The sequence below is a fragment of the Alosa sapidissima genome, chromosome 1 (assembly GCF_018492685.1).
Source record: "Alosa sapidissima isolate fAloSap1 chromosome 1, fAloSap1.pri, whole genome shotgun sequence".
Taxonomy (NCBI): domain Eukaryota; kingdom Metazoa; phylum Chordata; class Actinopteri; order Clupeiformes; family Clupeidae; genus Alosa; species Alosa sapidissima.
Window position 1 is genome coordinate 22,831,340 of NC_055957.1, and position 19,330 is coordinate 22,850,669.

Below are 19,330 nucleotides of genomic sequence, written 5' to 3' on the forward strand. Positions count from 1 at the left end.
CTCCCCCCTCTCCCCCCTCCACCCTCAGCTACATAACATCCTGGACTTCTAGACCCAAAATGGCTGCCTTGCACTACTCCACTTGCACTACTCCACTTGTACACTTGCACACTTGCAACTTGTTGTTGTTGTCCTGTTGTCCTGAACACTTCTGAACACACTTCTGCTGCTCTTACATAACTTGCACCACTATGCCACTTGCATACTTAGGTCAAACAAAACTACCTCAGCCATTTATTGGCCTGACTTTTGCACTATTATATTGACTGTCTACTGTATGCACAATTGCACAATTTCTACCAAATTTTGCTGCTCTTATTTCTTCATTGTATGTGCCTTCTTATTTTTACTTTTTATATTGTTTACTTGAATGTTATGTTTGTCTGTGGACCTAATTGGTAAAATATGTCTTGTCTCCACCGTGGGATAGTAGGAAACGAAATTTCGATCTCTTTGTATGTCTTGACATGTGAAGAAATTGACAATAAAGCAGACTTTGACTTTGAACTTTGAAGAGCCGTATAATAAGATGGTATAAGCTTGGATGTCTTTCAGGTGTAGGAATGGAAACACACACACAAACACAAAGTAAGACTTTTTACCCAGTGTCATTCTTCTAACCTCTCTGTCTCTCTCTCTCCCTCTCTCTCATCGTGTGATGTGTGTTACTGTGCAGTATGAGGAGAAGATTCTTAAGAAGATCCGCAGAAAGATCCGGAACAAGCAGTCAGCACAGGAGAGCAGGAAGAAGAAGAAGGAATACATTGATGGTCTCGAAGAGAGGTAACACACAAACACGCACGCGCGCGCGCACCAGGGGCAGAGGAGATATTTTGAAAGTGAGGGGGACCAAATTGTGAACACAAACCCATAGTGAGATTAGATTTCCAGATATCGGATCGCCACCTCTGGCCCACTTTCGACCATCATATTTTAAACTTGCCAGGGGCCGGTTCCCCGATAATGCTCACTCTTAGCGCGCTAAGAAGATTCAAAAGATATATCTTACCAAAGTTGTTTATGTTCCTAAGTGTGTTCCCCGAAGTGTCCCTTAGGAAGCTTCTTAACACGCTGCCTCTTACGTTCGACGTTACAAAGGCGCTGTCCCAAGTGATGGTGCTGAATAGTTGGCATCGATTGCTCAGGAATCAGTTTTCCACTTCACGCGAAGGTGCATGACGGCGTTAAGAAAGACAACCCGTTCTATGCAAATGAAACATTACTCAAATTATTCCAGTAACTTTTATTTTAACATAGTTTAAGTTATCAGTAAAATATAGACTATTAATTAAATTATCAAATTGTCAGTAATATGTTCCCACGATATGTTGTGACAGGTAGACTAACCGGGTAGGCCTATCTCTCGCTAATCATCCTCCCTCCTTATCCCGTTGTGCCACTTGTGCCACTTCTTGACATGGGTTTAACAACTTCTAAAAATTATGTAATACACTTTTATATTAATGGTAAGGTACCTTACAGTTAGAATTGATTGGCAAGCAGCTGCAGTTACTGCTGTTTCATGCGGTATTGATTGCCATTGGTTAATGTTTTAAATGAAAAGAAACCTATCTACAATGAACAGAGAGAGATACAGAATATGGTGGGGAAGCAACGTAAAAAAAGGGCAGCAAGCTTCTCGTCAGAGGAACTTGAAGTTTTGCTAGATGAGGTGAGCTTGCACAAGCTGACACTGTTTTCCAGCTTTCGGAATAACAGCACCAAAAAAGATCGATGGAGGGACATGGACTAAACAGCTCCGCGGCCGGCGCCGTCTTTGATTCAATACAAGGACACGTTGGATCGCTGCCATAGTTGGTCACTTACTGGACACCATCATGCTTACCCATTTATAGATCTTAAACATTTAGAGGCAAATTCTTTGCCAGCTTTTAAATGATCAAAAGTGATTGCCAATCTGAACGCTTTAATGACATTACGAAATATAATTACCACCATATTAGTTCTGATACCAAATAAAGTAAACTTCATAAATAGGCCTGTATCCATTGCAAACATATTTTATTATTAGTATTAAAATGTCCATTACATAAAATCAACGTTGAGCCACAACATTGTCAACATACTCTACCATAGTTGACTTGCGCTGCGCTTATTTCTAAAGACTGCTGCACAGTGGCGGCGACTAGCGTCTTGAGCTCAAACAACGCTAAGAACGGGCTTAATCCAACCTTACGAACGTGTGACTTACAGAAGATATACTTAGCGTACGAACGTGTCGGGAATCGTGCCATAGCGTTGAGAGGTTAAGGAATAGGTTAAGAACTACTTAGCCATAAGAACGTTTTGGGGAACCAGCCCCAGAATATTAAGATAATACCATTGATTTTTTTCAAAATATTTTTTTATAAAATTACTGTAAAAATGGTCAAAACTGTGAGATGAGCACAACGCCAGATCAGCCCTCAGACCAGCTTCTTGCTATGTGCAAGTCTACTTTTATTTATTTATTTTAGATTTATTTCACACTACTTGGGCCAATGGTAGAATACTCTAAAAGCAACATGATTGATATTGTAACGATTTGATAGCGACACAGACAGTTGTCCAATCAAAAGGTTTATTGGCTGAGAACGAGAGCAGGGACACACACCCAGAACACAATACACACAGGGCAGGTCAAGTACACACAAACGCTACACATACAGGGGTGGACGCAGCCCCCCACACAAAGAGGATCACACACGAGGAAGAACTAAAAGGGAAACATGTTACAACAAAGACGCTAACATTACACTCAAAACTAAGGAGAAATACAGACAAAAACCCCAAATGTTCGCTCCCGCATCCCAGCATGCCCTGCGTGGGAGAACGCTACGCAATGTCTTGTGCGCCGATGTTACACAGCTCCCCCAACAAGCCATTGCCGTCCTCGGCAATGGCCACGAGGTAGCCTCATGGTAACGTCGGCACGCGTCGCCCGCCACTCAGTCCAGTGCGACAGTACCGCCAACTCATGTGGGGTGCACGCCGCAGGAGCTCACTCAACAGGGCGCCACGCTGCTAGCAATCCAGTACGGGCGTGCTAGCAACCACGTGGTCGTCCCCGCACATCAATAGCTCCCTCTCAGCAGCCGCCCTCAGGCTGCACTTTCCGCGGCGTGTCACCGCGGCACTCCTCCTCTCCTGGCGGGGCCCTAGGTGGCCTTTTCAACCGTCGACACTGTACCAAGCACCGGGGTTCGAGGGGGGTCAGATGTAGCTGTACCAACGCCGCTCCGCTCCGTCGATTCACCGACCAGGACAGACAGGCACCGACTCCACAGCAACCGGACCATGCTGAGCTCTCCCGCTGCAGCTACCGTCTTCGGCGTCCCTCCTCGTGTTGCCTCCTCGCCGAGCCGTCCTGCTCTGCTCCCGGCCCGTTCCACTCCCTCGCAGCCTCAGCGAAGGCACGACCCTGAGGTGGCCATGCTAACAAACTCCACACAGCGAACTTTTTTTTAATTTTTTTTTTTTTTTTTTTAAATGGTGCCGGCCAACAGGCCAACTAGAACGGGCGCCCACACAGCACGGTGCCTCTCACATGCACCCAAAAGTTTTAACGTTCAGAGGGCCTTTCCGTCGAAGCTGCCCCACCGTCGTGAGTTCGCTGCCCCCAGCGGTTCCGCCAACCGTCCGTCGTCCAGGAACCTCTTCCTCGCCGCTCTCTGCTCACGCGTTGCAGCCACCGCCAGCTCCAGCCTCGAAGCGCCCGGCGCAGAGTCACTGCCCAGGCCAACGTCGTCTTCTCCACGAACACTTCTTCAGGCCCCTCTTCCGGCAAGATCTCCTCCCATGGCAGCAGGCAGGTCCAGACGACAACTCCTCTCCTTTGGCGGCAGTAACGGCAGAAGGCCTCAAGCTTTTTAGCAGCCCTTACAAGGGCTCTCTCTGGATACTCTTGCGTGGGCCTCCACCCAGTGGTGAGGTCTCCCGCTCCCAGCTTCTCTCGCTTAGTGGAGGCCATGTTCGAAAGTCGCTTCTGACACCAATGTAACGATTTGATAGCAACACAGACAGTTGTCCAATCAAAAGGTTTATTAGCTGAGAACGAGAGCAGGGACACACACCCAGAACACAATACACACGGGCAGGTCAAGTACACACACACCCTACACATACAGGGGTGGACGCAGCCCCCCACACAAAGAGGATCACACACGAGGGAGAACTAAAAGGGAAACATGTTACAACAAAGACGCTACACTCAACATTACACTCAAAACTAAGGAGAAATACAGACAAAAACCCCAAATGTTTGCTCCCGCATTCCAGCATGCCCTGCGTGGGAGAACGCTACGCAATGTCTTGTGCGCCGACATTACAATATTTTATGAAGCCATGAATGAATCACCATGCCTATGATCCAAACATAGACTACATGATCAAATAGCCTAGTTAGGCCTACAGTACCTAAATTGTCTGGTATAAACCAAACCATTGGCTTAACAAGTTATCAGTCCAGAACACACAGAAAATTGCAACAGAAAGTTGCCTTTATAATCAACTACTATTTGTTCCAACAGCATTTAAACAAAGCATTTATAAAATTGAAAGAAGTAAAATAAAATACTGTTACTGTAACTGTACCACATTATCTCAAGCTACAAAGAGCTCCCCACGTCTGTGACAGGCAGACGTGACACCGCTAAATTCTCAGCTTGTTTATACCCCACACTGAACACGTAAGAAAGGCCCATCACTGGAGTGTGGTAGCCTACTCTCTGGGATTTATGCACCAAGGTAACTGAAGTATCCAATTTGTGTCTTGAAATTATGTTTGAAATAAATGTCTTAGAACAAAAACGTTGGGTATAGACTTGTATTTTACAGTTAGGCTAGTGAAAACGAGTTGATCAGTCGGCTAGTTGAGTTTGTTATCAATAAACATAACAGATAATGTCATGTTGTGCAGGAGACTAGGCTACCATAAATCCTCAAATTATGCCCGGGATTGATTCTATTTATAGCCGGACAAATAAAGGCAGGCAGCCTACCCGTATTTGCCTATACCATACCAACAATTCAGTCCACCAGCACTAGAAGACATTGGTTCGATTTAAGTCAATGAAATAACATCTCTTCTTAATATTTTATTATATTGTTGGTTGGATTAATAAAGTCGTTTTCCTACCATGGGTCTCCAACACATGTTCTCAAGCTCATTGTCTTGCCGCCCCTTTCAAGCTAATTGCCAGAGGCTGAAGCCTACTACATTTAAACACAATTGTTGCGTGACTCAAGGCATTCCAGCCTACGAATTTAATAAAAAGTAGCCTACTAAATCATGCATAATTAAACAATAACTCAATTTAGGTTTCTTGGCTACGCAAAAAGGTTTCTATTACAGCACAACCCCTGAATGGCTGCCTTGTCTCGCAATAAACAGCGGTGGAAATCCCGACACTTTTTCAACTGCATGAAACATAACAGTGAACCATCAAATATCTCCCAGATTTCAGTGCCCATCAGTCCCAACATTTAGCAATATAATCAAACAGTCCAAAAGTAAATTAAATCCCAAACCAAACTGAAAATGCTTTTGATAGCCTACCAGTATGCCGCTCCAAACGAAACGCATCTCTAATGATGGTTGTTAGTAGACAAACTGGCTTCAGATATCCAACAGAGTGAATATGAGATTGTGCATTCTTACAGTACTGTAGATGGCTGTGATTAGTGATGTGATGCTATTAATGGGGAGTTTTACATAGTTAGCGCAAACCCTATACACTCTAAAAAATGTTGGGTTAAAAATAACCCAAATATAACCCAGCCGCTGGTTAACTATTGGACCAACACCACATTGAGTTATCCTAACCCAATGGTCTGGGTACATTATTAAACCCAGCAGACTGGGTATGATTCTAACCCAAAACGCTGGGTTATATCAACACAACGTTAGTTAAATTGGCACAATAGACTGGGTAAAGGTAACCAATATGCTGGGTTATAACTATATAAATGTTGAGTAAAATTCACACAGTATATTGGGTATAGATTCAACCCAAACCACTGGGTTATATCAACAGAACTGCTAGTTAAAATTACCAGTTGTCGGGTTTTCTAAACCCAGTATTTGGGTTGCATTGAGAGAAAATGGGCAACAAATAGCCATGCAATGAAATAAAACAGTTCGACATAATTATTTATTTGAGAGTTTACTTTATTTTTGAATGGATAGCCTACTCTAAAAGCAGCATCAGCATGTGATAAGTTACTTCCATGAAGACAGCTAGATTCCACGGTCCATTTGGGGGTCAGCCCTGTCAATCAAAGAAAGAAAAAAGAGTGAATTAATCACTGCTATTCACAGAACTTTACAAAGACTTTCACGAACCATTATCAGTGAATGATGTTGACAAAATATTAGCACAACACACTTGGAAACCATGACCTCATGGAGTTGTTTAACAGCAGACTGACAAAACATACGTTCAGTAATAACGTTAGTGGCAGTGATAGTTCTACCGTTAGCTAGCTTATGTTAACACATTCAGTTAGTTAAATTTAAGTTGTCTGTAACATTAATGTTACCACCAAAAACCACCCAGTAAGTTACATGGCTATAATATGAAGCTGCCCTGAATGAATTAATATGTTGTTTGGCATGATGATTACCGTACGTGTGAAGAGACTACTTCGACTGTATGTATGCAGCACTACCACGAAGCATTTAATTAACGTTAGCATACCAACCGTCTGCTAACATTAACCTAGCCAGCTGTTGGTATGCTAACTTTAGTTCGCTGTAAAAGTTTGTTTTGTTTCTGTTCAGCAGTTCATACCCAGTGAACACAGAACTATGTTTTTAAGTCTGTCTTTGTGTAGATTTAACATTAACATGAGCAGTAATTGTAAGTTAATGTTAGCTATCGTTAGCTGGCTTGAATGACACAATTCTTAACCTGTTCTGCTAGGCTGAACGAAATTGGCAGGCAGAATATCCATTCATATCACGAAGGGTATCTGGGTGGACTTGTAAAATCCGTCTGAATAATAATAATAAAAAAGTTAAAAGCAGATACATACCTTCCAAAATCGCCTGATTTCCACTGCATGTTGACAGCTGCAGGACTGCATGGACGGTTGAAAGAATAACGATTTCCCCCGAACTCTCAAATAACTATGCAACTATGTTAAAGTTACCCTGGTGCTGGGTAGTGTGCTCACGTCAGGTGGGGGAGAGGAGGGGCGCCGTCCTAAACTATCAACCCAACAAGCTGGGTTACAGAAAATAACCCAACATGAGTAAAAACAACCCCACACAATGACCCAACAGTTTCAACTCGTTTGTGCGAAAATAACCCAGCATTTTTTAGAGTGCAGGTTATTATTTATTTAGCATACCTATAAGGCTTTTTTTCCTTATCAAAAGTGAGGGGGACGACGGCCGTCTCTTCAGCACTGCGGGGGACATATCCCCCATGTCCCCCGTGCCTCCTGCGCCCCTGGCGCGCACACACACATACACAAACACGCGCACACATACACACAAACAGATACATAAACAAAAACACTGAAAATCTGAATCTCTCTCTATCACACACACACACGTACAAACACCAACATATTTATGTACTCATGGGAGTGTCTGTGTCCATGTATGTGTATCCGTGTGTGTTATAATGGAAACACTAAATCACAGAGGAACCAATTACCTTACTAGATGCCTCAATCTACAGCCCTGTACCGCGCACACACACACACACACACACACACACACACACACACACACACAGAAAAACAGTTATTATTTATTATATATGCAAACTTCCATATGTAAATCCTGTAATTCACTGCACCACACACACACACACACACACCTGACAGATATATACACGCACATACAGATTCACAACATTCACAGTCACACTTTTTGCCTTAGACACATACTTGCCTGGACATACATTTACTACTGATGAACACACACACACCAGACACACACACACAGTGTAATGTAATGTGAAGATAATATAGTTCACGAAAGGTGCCATTTTCAATGGAATAAAGAAGAAAGTAATAATGAAATTAATAAAATAAAGAACAGAGAAGAAAGTAATAAAGTTGAAATGTAATTCATAAGAGATAAAACCTTCATTCACACTCCTAAAAAACTAATTTACAGACGTGTTATAATGGGCTCTACAGTGTCACAGGGGTGTATATCGTACCGTGGATCGGTGGAGGGTGTGTGTGTGGATAAATGTGTATGTGTGTGGGAGTGTGTGTGTGTGTGTGTGTGTGTGCGTACGAGTTTGAGTTTGTGTGTATGTACAGTATGTGTGTGTGCTCGTGGAGTGTGCATGTGTGCAGGTGTGTGCGTGGGTGCACATGTGTGTGTGTGTGTGTGTGTGTGTGTGTGTGTGTGTGAGTGCTGTATTGAATTGATTTCTGATTTTTTTTTTTTCATGTGTAGGATGGCAGCCTGTAATGCACAGAATCAAGAGCTGCAGAGGAAAGTATTTCAGCTAGAGAAAAACAACACGTAAGTCACACATGAAAGCCAAAAACACTCACACACACGGTCTATAAATAAATATGCAAGCTTGTAAGGGATGCTTAATTGTGTGTGTGTGTGTGTGTGTATGTTCGGTGTGTGTGTATGTGTGTGTTTGTGGTGTGTGTGTGTGTATGTGTGTGTTTGTGGTGTGTGTGTGTGTGTGTTACAGCTCTCTGCTGGAACAGCTGCGGAGGCTGCAGAGTTTGGTCATGTCCAGCAGCAACAAACCAGCACAGACAGGGACTTGTATTCTGGTGAGACACCACACACATACACACACACAAACCTTGGTTCCTTTCTCCTCATCTCTCTCTGATCCCCTCTTCATTGCAAAAAGGTGGCTCTGCCATGAGCCTCTAGATATGTGTGTGTGTCTGTGTGTGTGTGTGTGTGTGTCTTATATGAGCCTGGTGTGTGTACATTAAAAAAATGTGGTTGTGTGCATGTGTGTCTTTGTGTGTTTAGAGCCTATAGTGTGTCTACATCTGTATGTGTCTGTGCTTAGTCTAGTGAGTATGTAGATGATTCTAGGTGATAACCATGCGTGTGTGTGTGTGTGTGCGTGTGTGTCTGTGTGTGCTTTCTACAGGTACTGCTGCTGTCCTTTTCGCTGATCCTCTTCCCCAGTCTGAAGCCCCTCTCACGCAGCCGGGTGGGAGACACAGCAGACATCAGCTCAGCCCGAGGTCAGCACACACACACTCACACACAAAATGCACACACTCACTCATCAAATACAGACACATGCACAAACTCTCTAACACAGACACAGAGGGCCAGATGTACTAACGCTTTTGCGCCCACTTCAGGCGTATTTGTTTTGCAACGTCCATGTAAAATCATTGCGAGGTATGTACAAACCAGAGGTGGAAAGTAACAAATTACATTTACTCACGTTACTGTATTGACTAGCTTTTTTGTGTATTTTTTAAAATCTGTAATTTTATTTTTACTTGATTACGTTTTGAGTGAGGTATTGTACTTCGCTACATCACAAATCCAATCCGTTACTGAGTAAAAAAAAAAAAAAAGTTAAGACTAACGAAAACCTAAAGGAAGGGGAAAAAAATTGAGGCGGATCACGAGATAGGGTAGGCTACCTCAGATTACATGTGTAACCCAAGAAAGTGTATTTTCCGCTCTTTCAATGGGTTGTCTCGGTTCGTTTTTAGCACTAACGATTGCAGAGATATTCAAGCAGTTTAACACCATGGGATTCGTGTTTTAACGTTTGTGTTCGCCTTTAGAAAGAAGTTTATTAGCAGTTGTTTTCCCTCATTTTGATCGCTTTCTTTTTCCTGTTCTTGCCTTTGTTTTTTGTAACCCAACTTGGTTTTCTTGGAGAAAGACATTGCCAGTAGCACAACAATTTCCGGCTCCCTAGGCTACTAGCGATGCTCAACTACATAAACAAAATGAGACCTTATGAATCGTTGTGCAGGCGGACTAAACCATTTTGCGCTTTAGCAAGGGAGAGTGTGAGTGACCTTAGACCAGGGGTATCAAACACATAAAGTAGGCCTAGTGGGCCGGATTTGTTGGAATGAGACCTCGTGAGGCGGGGCGTCATTGTCATGGTCATTATCATTTTTCTGCATGGGTATCAGAGTGTTATTTGATGATATCACAAATGCCCTACTTCCATGTTAGTTTTTCTGCTTCTTCCTTCCTGAGGATGGTTTGTAGTGCTAGATTTAATCAATTTATCATATTATAGAGATATTGCTTATTACACATTGTTGAAGACAACTGGATGTGAATATCTTTTTTCTAATTTTCCCTTCCTACCTAAAACATCTGGGGGGCCGTATAAAACCTGCTGGCGGGCCTGATCTGATCCTGGGCCTTACATGTTTGACAGCCCTGCTTTTTTTCACTATTTTTTGTATACAGAAGTCAGTCAGTCAGACTTTACATTTCGTCTGACATTCATTTTGACATTTAATTTGTTAATGAAAATATTCAGGTAAAATAAAATATATTCCTTTTAAAGAGCCCTATCCTCAATTGGGGCCCAAGTAATCAGTCCCACGCCCTTGGATCTGCTGAATTCCTTTCCAACAGTTTCAGTTTCTCTCTGAAACTCAACATGGGCCTGCCTGCCTCAGCTGCCTGTGAGCAGCTTTTCAGTTGTGCTGGATTACTGTTCACTGTAAAGCGAGCAAGGATGAGCGTGATTTTTCACATAGATCAACGTTTCCCAAGTTTCATCTAGTAGGCTGCTGTGGTACAAAAAACCCCCGATAACAATCGGTTTTACCTAGCTCGAGTAGCAGCAGCCAGCAGTTAAGGCAGCCAGGCAGCTACAGCGCTACACTCTGGGGGCATGTTCGTGAGCCCCCATGTTCATGGCCCCAGAGTGTAGCGCTGTAGCTGCCTGGCTGCTTTAGCTCCTGGCTACAGCAACTTGAGCTAGGTAAAACCGAGATTGTTTTGGGGGACATTTTAAATTAACTACTTTTTACTTTTACTTGGTGTACATTTTCAGATGGGTAATTTAACTTGTACAGTACTTGAGTAATATTTCATCAAAGTTTTGGTATTTTTACTTGAGTACAATATTTTAGTACTTTTTCCACCTCTGGTACAAACAGGCCGCAATGATGTAAAAAACGCAAACTACCTGTCGAGGGAGCTGAAAATGGCAAATGTAAAGAGCGCCTAATTATGTATTCCGCGGTATGTACAAAGACTGCTCCTGAAAGCGCACGTCTATTCTGCGCCTAAATACTTCCTCCTTGTAAAAGCAGGTGTTAATCCAAATTGCAGTTCAATAAGGGAACCTTTCAAAGACAACAGAATCGCTATTTAGAGTACCAGTTTTCTAAGTCTTTATAGGCTAGTATCAATAACCTTAACTTTCGTTGGCCTTTCAAATGTCTTACTTTCACTTTCACCTCATTCACTTGGGGCATCCGTGGCCTACTGGTTAGTGCTTCGGACTTGTAACCGGAGGGTTGCCGGTTCGAACCCCGACCAGTAGGCGCGGCTGAAGTGCCCTTGAGCAAGGCACCTAAACCCTCACTGCTCACCCAGAGCGCTGCTGTTGTTGCAGGCAGCTCACTGCGCTGGGATTAGTGTGTGCTTCACCTCACTGTGTGTTTCACTAATTCACGGATTGGGATAAATGCAGAGACCAAATTTCCCTCACGGGATCAAAAGAGTATATATACTTAAACTTTCCTACTTGCTAGATTTGACCAATCTTCCATAGCCTACGTGCAAAAGTAGTTTGAGTAGAACTACTGATCTTCATTATCTCCCAGCTTGTTGACATCTTATCATGTAGGCTATGGTATTATTTCATGATCGCTAAACGTTTGATTCTTTTTAATGTTGTCATTAGTTAACTTCATTCAACTGCGCTTATGTAGGCTCTGCCGTTCAGTTGTGGACATTTGTAAATTGCATTTATGGGCGGAGAAAGACAGAGAAAGGCGCAGTTTACATTATGGATTCAAAGATTGATAAATACGACGGAAACTTCGTATTGGTCTGGCAGCGTTCGCAATCTGCGGTTTGTCCACGACGCTGATAAAGCTACGTTCGCAAATGTATGTACATCTGGCCCAGAGTGACTTACAGAAAGAGTAAGTCATTCAAGCTACAGTGCAGAGGAAACCTTAACTACAAATTGCTATTACTACACTATTACTAGAGAATAAGAGTGGTAACATTATAAATACTAGTTACTGTAAAGTGTGTAGAATTAGGTAGAGGAGGGAGGAAGATTGTAAGTGTGTGTTTTATGTGTGTTGCGTTGTTAGAAGTGTTAAAGGGGAACTTGGCAACTATTTCAACTTAATAAAACCGTTTAGAAATCATTTGGATGGTTAAATGACCTGTTCCGGTGAAAATGGTAACTTTCCCCGATCCCCCTAGCGTCCCCAAGCGGAAAACCAACCTTGCAACTTTGGGACTACCGTCCCGGTAAGAGAAGTGAGAATCAAGAAACTTGTTTTACCTTATCCACATTGTTCTGCCGAACTTATGCTAACCGTTTCGCTAGCTTGTAAACAAATCCATGCGCTTTATCGTTACCTTTTCTCACAGTTTGAAATAGCATAATGCACAACTTCTCCAACAGAGGGAGAAATACAGTATAGCTAATCCTGCCAAGTTTCCCTTTAAGAGAGGAGGTAAGTGTGTGTTAGGTGTGTTGGGTTGTTAGAAGTGTTAAGAGACAAAGTATGCTTGGAAGAGTTTGGTCTTCAATAGTTTTTTGATGACAGAGAGTGACACCCCTGGTCTGGTGACATTTGACAGATCGTTCCACCATCGCGGGACCACAACTGAAAATAGTCTGATTGCCGTGTCGGACACACACACACACACACGCATGCACAGTCAAAAAGCACACACCTTTGCATTCAAACATACACACACACTCCAACATGCACCCATACCAACAGCCACACACAGAAATGTCATATGACAGCAGCTGACCTTTACTCCTTTCTCTGTACTGTCCCCCACAGTCCACTCGCGGTCACTGCGCTCAGTGGTGGAGGTGCACGCCTTCTCCCCTCGGCACCCCCTGCAGGCCGACACAGGCGCTGCGACTGCCCTGTTGACCAAGCTGAAGCTTCCACTGCGTCCGGGCTACGCCGACATGGAGTTGAGCATGGCCGTGCCCCCCCAGGTACACAACCACAGTAGCCTGGAGCCCCCCCACCCTGACCACCTGCACCACCACGACCCCATCACTGGACGGGGGGCAGTAGGAGTTGAGGGTGCTCACACCTGGATGGCCCACCCTGATGCAGCCCTGCTTCGTCGCCGTGACGACCGATGAGCCGCTGATGCTGCTGCTGTTGATTGTTTTTTCTTTATTTGTTTGTTTGATTTTCTGATATTTGTTTGTGTTTGCATTGTTTGTGTGCCTGTACATGTTGATTGTGACTGGCCATGAGGCTTCTGTAAAGTTAAAGACAGGGAGCTTTCACACTGGAAGCATTTAGCTGATGATGCTCTGGTGATCAGTGACCTCTGACCTTTGAGCTGTGTGTCTCCACACTCATGCCTTCCTGTCCTGTGTGTGAGTGTTTTACTGATAGGGATCAGGCCAGTCAGTTCTCCTTTGGCTAGACAGACATTTCAGCAAAATTACTCCCTGTGTGTGGATTTGTATTATTTTATTACTTTATTTCTTATGAAATGACAAAGAACAAAAAGCTTATTGTAAGAGTGTAAAGAATACATTTGGTTAAAATTGTGAAAAGTAAAATCCATGTTGTGGTTGTTCTCATTTTTTGACATCATCAAATCCTATTTGGCTGCAACACAGTCATACACTGGTTCCCATAAAATGCTTTAGATTGCAGCTGTCTCAGATGTGGATCTGACCCTGAGCTGGCCCTAGTTCTCCAGTATGGTAGATTAGAGAGAATGGCATGTAACAGACACACAGACACACCCACACACAGGGTAGGTCTAGTATGACACTCTCCATGGCCAGGATGTAATTGATTGATGATCTGAGATTGACTGATATCAATCTCTGTGTGTGTGTGCAAGTGAGTGAACGTGTATGTGTGCAATTGTTTGAGTGTGTGTGTGTGTGGGGGGGGCAAGGCATGTAGGTAGAAGGATAATTAACAGCTTCTCAGAGCCTCTAATCCACACTCAAACTCCTGCTGTCCAGAAAAGCGCCCATCGTGTAGAGTGAAACACTTCTCTCTCCCTCTCCTCATCACCCAGTTCTGTCAATCACTGTCACCAGCCAGCAGCGATAGTCTTGGCAACACTCATCAAGTCTATGGTATCGGTCTCAGTTGATTACTACTGTATGTATGTGCTGTAAGAAGAAATTGAAACCTTAAACATTTCAGTACATCGACTTTAGACAATGTACATGAAAGGAACACTCCAACTTACTGGGAAATAGTCTAACCCAAAGTTAGATAAGACGATACATACCCTTCTTTTCTCTTTGTGTGCAAAAACCCAGTCTGACAACATTAGCCTAGCCTAGCATAATTCACTTGGAAGTGGGTTAAACCAAATAGCCTGTAGCTAGCCTATAGCTAAAAGGGTGCGAGAGGATAACTGGTCTAATGAACTGGAATGATAGCTGGAACACACTGGTCTTTAAAGTTTACACAGCAGCTGCATTGCCTGAGGTGTGTGTGTACTGTGTGCCTGGTGGGGATAACACACACACACAGTGCAAGAGGCTTTGAGAAGTCCAATGGCATTGAGAGACAGGCCATTTAAACTCCTAAAGTGAGAAGAAAGTCTGTGTCTCCCTGATGCTGCTGAAGCAGCAGAGTGGAGCAGAGCATATTACTTATTCATCACATCACCAGTCCTTAGATGGCCTGGCTGCTCCTGCTGCTGCTGCTGCTCAGCCATGGAGCCAAACTTCACACAGCAACTTAATTAGTCAGGGAGAGATACACTCAACAGCCAGATGGCCCTCAGTTAAACTAGTCATTCAAATAGCTTTCCGTTAAATTAGTCATTCAGATGGCCTTCTCAACTACTTCATCATCATCATCATCATCATTATCATTTAGACTAGTCATTCAGATGGCACTTCAGTTCAACTAGTCATTCAAATAGCCTTCAGTTAGGGTGACCAGATGAGATTGGGGGGGGGGGGGGGGTAGGCCTACAGCTAATTTTCAAACCTGTAACCTGTACCAAAACACATTTTTATTCAAACATCAAGTCTGCCTCAAAATACAACAGAGAAATCATGAACTCAAAATGTCATTGTGGGAAAAAAAAAAAAAAGCAATGACTGCGTAACAGTGCAAATCAGACCTTTCAGAATAAGGATAATAGCCTAACGCTAATAACAAGCCTTGGCAAAATTATGGGTCATTAAGTAAGAATACAAAATAATTGTTAGCTTTAGTAGATTATGTTAAAACGACATGGACATTAGGCCGAACTTCCGACGTATTTTTTTTGCACACACGCTGGCTCTGCCTGCTGCGCTGCCTGCACATTCAATGTCCTCAGCTTTACGAAATCAGTGCATATTCGCGCCTAATTATAGAACGTCAAAAAGAAACAAAGTAGCCGGGCTGCATCCAGACACTTAGCTGCCGTCGGGGGCTGCATGCAGTCGACTCAACCTCTCTACGGACAGTTTTTAATGTTTATCAGAAAATAACTACTCAGTATTCTGATTGAGTATAAGTTTCGGGACAATTAGGGCAGGATTCGGTTCGGGATTCGGGACAACTGCTTGGATATCGGGACTGTCCCGAATTTTTCGGGACGTCTGGTCACCCTACCTTCAGTTCAACTAGTCATTCAAATAGTCTTCTCAACTACAGTTAAACTTGTCATTCAGATAGCTGGATTAGTCATTCAGATCGACAAACAAACTAGTCATTAAGACTAGTGAACACACACGCGCGCGCACACACACACACACACACACACACACACACACACAAACACAAACACGATCTCTGTGATTGCCATACTCTTAGCTGTCCATCGTGTCCGATGATGGCTCTTGCTTCGGGAAAGGGGTGGGATAGGGGATTTAACACTGTTGACATTGGTGCCACTTCATGTGGCTGTGGAGGCTGATGGAATGGAATGGAAATCTTACAGTATTTGAAGCAGGGGCTATGCACAAAATAACATTTATCCTGGGATCCAGGAAAATATGTCTTGGACCAGGTTGTAGCAGCAATTACTAATTTGCACCTGTAGTCCCTGGGCAAGTATAAAAAACATAAAATAAAATAACAGTAAAATAAACTAGATGTACCGCAGAGCGGTACAAAATATGACCGCCGCCCAGTCCAGCACATTTTTTCCACAAAAATAAATCACGCTGAAAGGCCTATATGATTCTAACTGTCTCACTAAATTGCATTATCCACACTCAATTCTCACTGGTATCTGCTAGACAACAAGTACCAAAACATGATTAGTTCATATATTTCACATGTAAAATTCATTTTATACAACCCCACCCCCATCTTGCCTGTTCATAATTCTGAGAAATTCTTGAATTGTGTGCATGTGTGTGTGTGTGTGTGCGTGCTTGTGTGTTTGTCTGCGTATGTGTGTTTGTGCATGTGCATGCATGCGTACATGTCTACTGTGTGAGTATGTGTCATCCGTATGATTACTGTGAATGTATGTGTGTGCATGTGTATCTGTTTATGCACATGTGTGCACATGGAATGGGTTAACATGACCCCTGTAGGCAAACATACAGAAAACAATTGGTCATCCTAGGCCCTACGGTTCTCAAGATATTCACAGAAAACTGTGTCTGCCCTACCCTCCTTTCGGGGGGTCCAGTCCAGCGGGGGGGGGGGGGGGGGGCTACAGATCAAAATGAAAAACGATGGTTCCATGCTATCCATGTGGGGTTACATGCCCACCAAGTTTCGTGTACCCCGGTCTTTCAGTGTCCCAGGAATCCTTGTTGGTGTACGGTCACTAAATGTACACATAAATCATTTTATTGTAAGGCCCCCCATGAACGAAAGTTCAAAAAACTTGGCATGCATTTGGAAGGTGTCATAATGATCCTACACTTTCAATTTCGTGCAGTTTTGACCATGTCAGCCAGAGATATTGTGATGAACACCTAATTTTTTGCTTTTTAATTTTTAACTAGGTGGTGCTATACATGAAATAAGTGGTAATGAGATGGGTTGACATGCCCCCTTAAGACCAACATACAAAAAAAAGGTGGACCTCCTAGGCCCCACGGTTCTCGAGATATTCACAGAAAACTGTCTCCGGCCACCTACAGGCCAGTTGGTGTATAGTAACATAAATTAATTTATTGTGTGGCCCCCCATGAACGGAATTCCACGAAACTTGGCGCGCATTCAGAAGGGGTCATAATGATCCTACACTTCCAATTCCGTGCAGTTTTGACTATGTTAGGTCACAGATACCTGCGATTACAACACCTCATTTTTACTTTTTTGTGTTTAACTAGGTGGCACTATACATGAAATGAGTGGTTATGGAATGGGTTGACATGGCCCCTTGAGGTCAACATACAAAACAAATGGTCCTCCTAAACCCTACGGTTCTCGAGATATTCACAGAAAACTGTGTCTGCCCTACCCTCCTTTCGGGGGTCCAGTCCAGCGGGGGGGCTACAGATCAAAACGAAAAACGATGGTTCCATGCTATCCATGTGGGGTTACATGCCCACCAAGTTTCGTGTACCCCGGTCTTTCAGTGTCCCGGGAATCCTTGACGGAAATTTGGGCATGCGAAAAAGAAAAAAAAAAAAAAAAAAATCTGCTGCGCGGCGGTCATAATAAAACCTTTATCATATAGGACGAGGGAACATTACATTGGTCCAGGACCGTCTTTACAATGTTGGTCCAGGATCACACAGTAGACATAGTAGACAATATATAAAAATTACAGTTCCTACAAGGACTGTAATTTACCGCAGCGAACATCTAATAAGGATAGGACGATGTTCACATGAAGTGTAATTCCCATTTCTTCTTGAAGCCGAAATAAATCTGAGGATGTTTATCGGACATGCTTGGTTTTTACTGCAGGTACTTTAATCTTGTAATATCAATAAGGACCTAGGTAATGTTACAGTTAGCGTTGGTTGAGTGATGGAGGCATTTGATTGATTGCATTTGTAGAAAACTATAAATGCGGTTATACCAAGCAAATGTATAGCAGCACTGTTTGTATCTTTCGACTGTCATTTATTGCACGTGCTACAAAATCATTCTGTGCAATGGAAGATTTACCAACGTTACACTACACCGGTCTGATACAGTTTTGCCTATACATGCGTGAGACTGAGACGCCTGTTTATTTTGTTTTAAGTGCGTGCAGGGTGTGAGAGGGGAATCGATGTGCTTTGATTACAGCTTGGTAGTTGTAGTCTGTGAAATTAAAAAAACACGTGTGTGTGAAGTATCCAAACAATGACACATTCATTTCATTATGGCTGCTTTAGCAAAACACCTTAAGCTACTGTGTAGTGGGTCCCATTTAGAAGTGGCTACTTCATTCGCGCTTTCCTTGACTCATGGAGCTGCGTGAATGTTATTACAACTTTTCGCCACGATATGACAGTTTAAGTCCGCTTGATACTGTAAGGCGTAAGCCATTGGTTTCCAAAGGAGATTTTATTTGTGTCGCCAGCATAGCCTATTGACAATTTATGTTGTAAATAGGCCTACCTTATAATCCTACCTGTAGCTTAGGGAAGCTAACAGCTTTCTATTAGGATCTAGTTTGTTAGTTACCGTTTTGTCATAACTCCCTGATGCATTTTTGCATTTAGAATAGCCAGAGCGTGTATATCTCAATCGGAAAATTAAACAATATCGGGTGCCTATGGACTAGGCTGGGTGAACCCAGCCTGATCTGCCCGCTATTTATTTTTTGATTTCTTAAAAGATTGAGCTTGGTCTGATGAAAGCCAGACTAGCCATGGACCTCAGTTAAACAATGCAAGGGAACATGAATCAGCCTATATTTGCACGAACAATAACGGACAAAAGCTCTTCAACTTTGGCCCGTTAAAATGTGTACAGTCTAGCGACGCATTTCATCAAGGCCCATTTGGACATGTCAGTTATTTACGCCACTGGTTAGATGTAAAACAGCGTTTCGTTTCAGACTAGGCTACTGTTACTTAATTTGTGCATTAACAATAACGTTTCAGACTACTGTTACTTAATGTGTGCATTGACAATAAAGTAGCCTATTACATGAACTAAAGATGACTAAAATCTTATGTAGAAGAAGAAACATTCACAAAAAATCCATCCATCCAAAAATGACCTTTGTTTTTGATAGCTGTTGAAAACGGCATGGAACTGACAGAGATGTTTTTGTTTATAGATA

At 43.0% G+C, this 19,330-nt stretch overlaps 1 protein-coding gene across 1 annotated transcript in view; it reads left to right on the forward strand.

The window, feature by feature from the left end:
- Positions 1-13,737, forward strand: part of creb3l3b (cAMP responsive element binding protein 3-like 3b) — a 25,395-nt gene extending 11,658 nt beyond the window's left edge. The window contains exons 6-10 of the mRNA XM_042094300.1: positions 677-783; positions 8,423-8,491; positions 8,676-8,760; positions 9,096-9,192; positions 12,985-13,737. Coding sequence (XP_041950234.1) covers positions 677-783; positions 8,423-8,491; positions 8,676-8,760; positions 9,096-9,192; positions 12,985-13,301 — 675 coding nt within the window. The 3' untranslated portion in view covers positions 13,302-13,737. The remainder of the gene's footprint in view (positions 1-676; positions 784-8,422; positions 8,492-8,675; positions 8,761-9,095; positions 9,193-12,984) is intronic.
- Positions 13,738-19,330: the final 5,593 nt, after the last annotated feature.